This window comes from Cantharellus anzutake (genome assembly GCF_015039405.1).
Source record: "Cantharellus anzutake strain C23 chromosome Unknown EI90scaffold_15, whole genome shotgun sequence".
Lineage (NCBI taxonomy): Eukaryota > Fungi > Basidiomycota > Agaricomycetes > Cantharellales > Hydnaceae > Cantharellus > Cantharellus anzutake.
Window position 1 is genome coordinate 307,003 of NW_024066965.1, and position 2,730 is coordinate 309,732.

Genomic DNA, 2,730 nt, shown 5'->3' on the forward strand with positions numbered 1-2,730 from the left:
CAATGGAAACAGGAAGAATGTTGAGAACTCGGCTAAGAAACAATAAGGCAAAAAAGTGTCCACAAGGTAGCAATAAAATCAATAATTGAGGCCCATAAGGTCAATATCAACCATCAATCTCGCTTCTCCACCGTATATCCGTCATTCTAACTCCCGTCCCGTCCTTCCATCCTCTTCTCCTGATCCGTCGCTGTCCTTCAAGCTCAAAATCGTGTGAGTTGGTGGAAAATTGGTGGAGATATGGGGGAAATGGTGGATATCCGTGAATTTTGGGGAAGTGGCAATATGGGTCTTGAGAAAAAAACCATGAAAAAAATTGGAAAAAATGGGAAAAAATGTGGAAATGTCCCATGGGCATTGTAAATGCATTGGAGGCTTGAGGGTGCTCATTGGAGCCTCGAAAAACATGGTTCTGGCCTTGTTTGTGTGGTACTTGCTGTGCCCTCCTACAACAGCTTGCAAAACTGAATTGCTTATGAATTTGATTTGTATTGATCAATACATTCAACCTCACTTCATTGGGGCTCCGCCCCATGCAATGACATCCTTGTTATTATTGTTCCCCATGTGCTAAAGAAATAATGAGATATATGGTGATTATTTATGCACCAAGGGGCCAGCCCCTTGAACCCCTGCTCCTGCAGAGAGCTATTGGGGCATTGTAGGCGTGCTAGGGATGTAACCCAGCAGCAAACAAGAAAAGAAAAAGGGGGCAAAGGAAATCTTACTACCAGTATGGCTGCACACGGTCCCGGTGCAAGTGCACGATACTAATAAATTCTTTTAAAACTCAGAACTCACCCTGGTCCTTCTTGGACAGTCGTCAGGGAGTCAGACTAAGCTCTTTAAACGTATGGGAGGGTCGCTCAACACCACAGTCTTTGTAGCACAGATGAGGGGTCCAACAACTGTAAGTACAATGCAAACTGGGTGTATATATAGAAAAAAGAGAAATCAGAACAAAAAACAAGTAAAATAGCCGATGGATGGTGGCGATGGAAACAGGAAGAATGTTGAGAGCTCGGCTAAGAAACAATAAGGCAAAAAAAATGTCCACAAGGAAACAATAAAATCAATAATTGAGGCCCATAAGGTCAATATCAACCATCAATCTCGCTTCTCCACCGCATATCCGTCATCCTAACTCCCGTCCCGTCCTTCCATCCTCTTCTCCTGATCCGTCGCTGTCCTTCAAGCTCAAAATCGTGTGAATTGGTGGAGAATTGGTGGAGATATGGGGGAAATGGTGGATATTCGTGAATTTTGGGGAAGTGGCAATATGAGTCTTGAGAAAAAAGCATGGAAAAAATTGGAAAAAATGGGGAAATGTGCTGTGGGCATTGTGAATGTGTCAGAGGCTTGAGGGTGCTCGTTGGAGCCTCGAAAAACGTGGTTCTGGCCTTGTTTGTGTGGTACTTGCTGTGCCCTCCTACAGCGTTGCCCCAAGCCCCACTCCTGCAGAGAGCCTGGGGCTGCACCCCAAACCCCCCTGGATATATTTGATTATTTTTTACACCAAGGGGCCAGCCCCTTGAACCCCTGCTCCTGTGGAGGGCCATCAGGGCCTTGCCCCGAACCCCACTCCTGCGGAGAGCCTTGGGGCTGCGCCCCAAACCCTGCTCCATCAATCATACACAGGAATTGTCATATCCGTGCATACCCGACCCGACTTCCGGACCTCCACCCTCTTCACCTCCGGAGTCATAACCTACCGTTGCCGTTCCGATACTCACCTTCGGTCCTGGCAAACACACCTCCCCCTTACCTCTCCGACCCTATCTCCGTCCGCTCCGATATTCATCCCGGACCGAACATCGCCCCACTCACCACCCTCCTACTACTCCGCTCCCCCTTCACAACACCTCCACCCTCCTGCCACCCTCCTACGCTTCCCCCGTCCGCTCCGATACTCACCTTCGGACCTGACTACTCTCCTTTCCGCCACTCCTTCTCCCCTTACCTGTCCCCTCTCTCCTCCCTCCGTTACTCCTCCGCCACCCTTCCGCCAAGTTACGACCTTCCACCGCTGTCCCGTACTTCGCACTCAGACACCGCTCATACCTTACTCCGAGCCTCCGTCATAGTCCCCACCTCGGACTTTGACTCCACCTCGGCCTTAGTCCATTGCATTGGTGACCTCATACTACGTAAACACCATTGCCAATATTCCTCGGACTTCCAACCCCGCCTCCGTAACCTCCGTAAGCTCCGCAACCCCCGAGCTTCGCGGACCGCCTCCGGCACTCTCGCCGTTTTGTAATGTATTTCTCGCAATTCCCCCTCATCCCTATTTGGACTACTGCTTCCTTCTATTCTAGCCAGTTAGTCATCACCCCCACTTCCCCTCATCCTCCTGCCCCTCTGGGCCTCGCCCTCTCTACCTCCTTTCGGACGTATCACAGGTCTTGCCCTGTGACCTTCAGTACCGCTCCGCTCCCTTCACCCTTTGTTCCTGTTCGGACGTCTTCGTTCCGATTCGGTCACCCTTTGTTCTCCTTGTGCTTTTGCCCCTTCTTTATATATATTGGCGCTTGTACATACTCATCTGGTTTCAGTCCGAAATCGACCTGAAATGCCCCCAAGAGACTTCCTGCTCACCTACTGTGAAATTAAGGACCAAATGGACAAACAGCAATGGCACAGCGCTCCGCTTGAGTCGCTGAGGCCAAGGTCCCTCCACACTAAGTCTCCGATTCCACTCCGGAGTCGTCCGTTTCCGCCTCGTTCTAA

The 2,730-nt window shown here is 50.2% G+C and overlaps 1 protein-coding gene across 1 annotated transcript; it reads left to right on the forward strand.

Annotated features, from left to right (window-relative positions):
• Positions 1 to 735: 735 nt before the first annotated feature.
• Positions 736 to 2,084, forward strand: EI90DRAFT_3121033 (uncharacterized protein; the record flags this gene model as incomplete). Its single annotated transcript, XM_039063361.1, has 3 exons — positions 736 to 754; positions 795 to 910; positions 1,563 to 2,084. The coding sequence occupies 3 exons, from the start codon at positions 736 to 738 to the stop codon at positions 2,082 to 2,084; spliced, it is 657 nt and encodes a 218-aa protein (XP_038918118.1).
• Between the last annotated feature and the right edge of the window lie 646 nt (positions 2,085 to 2,730).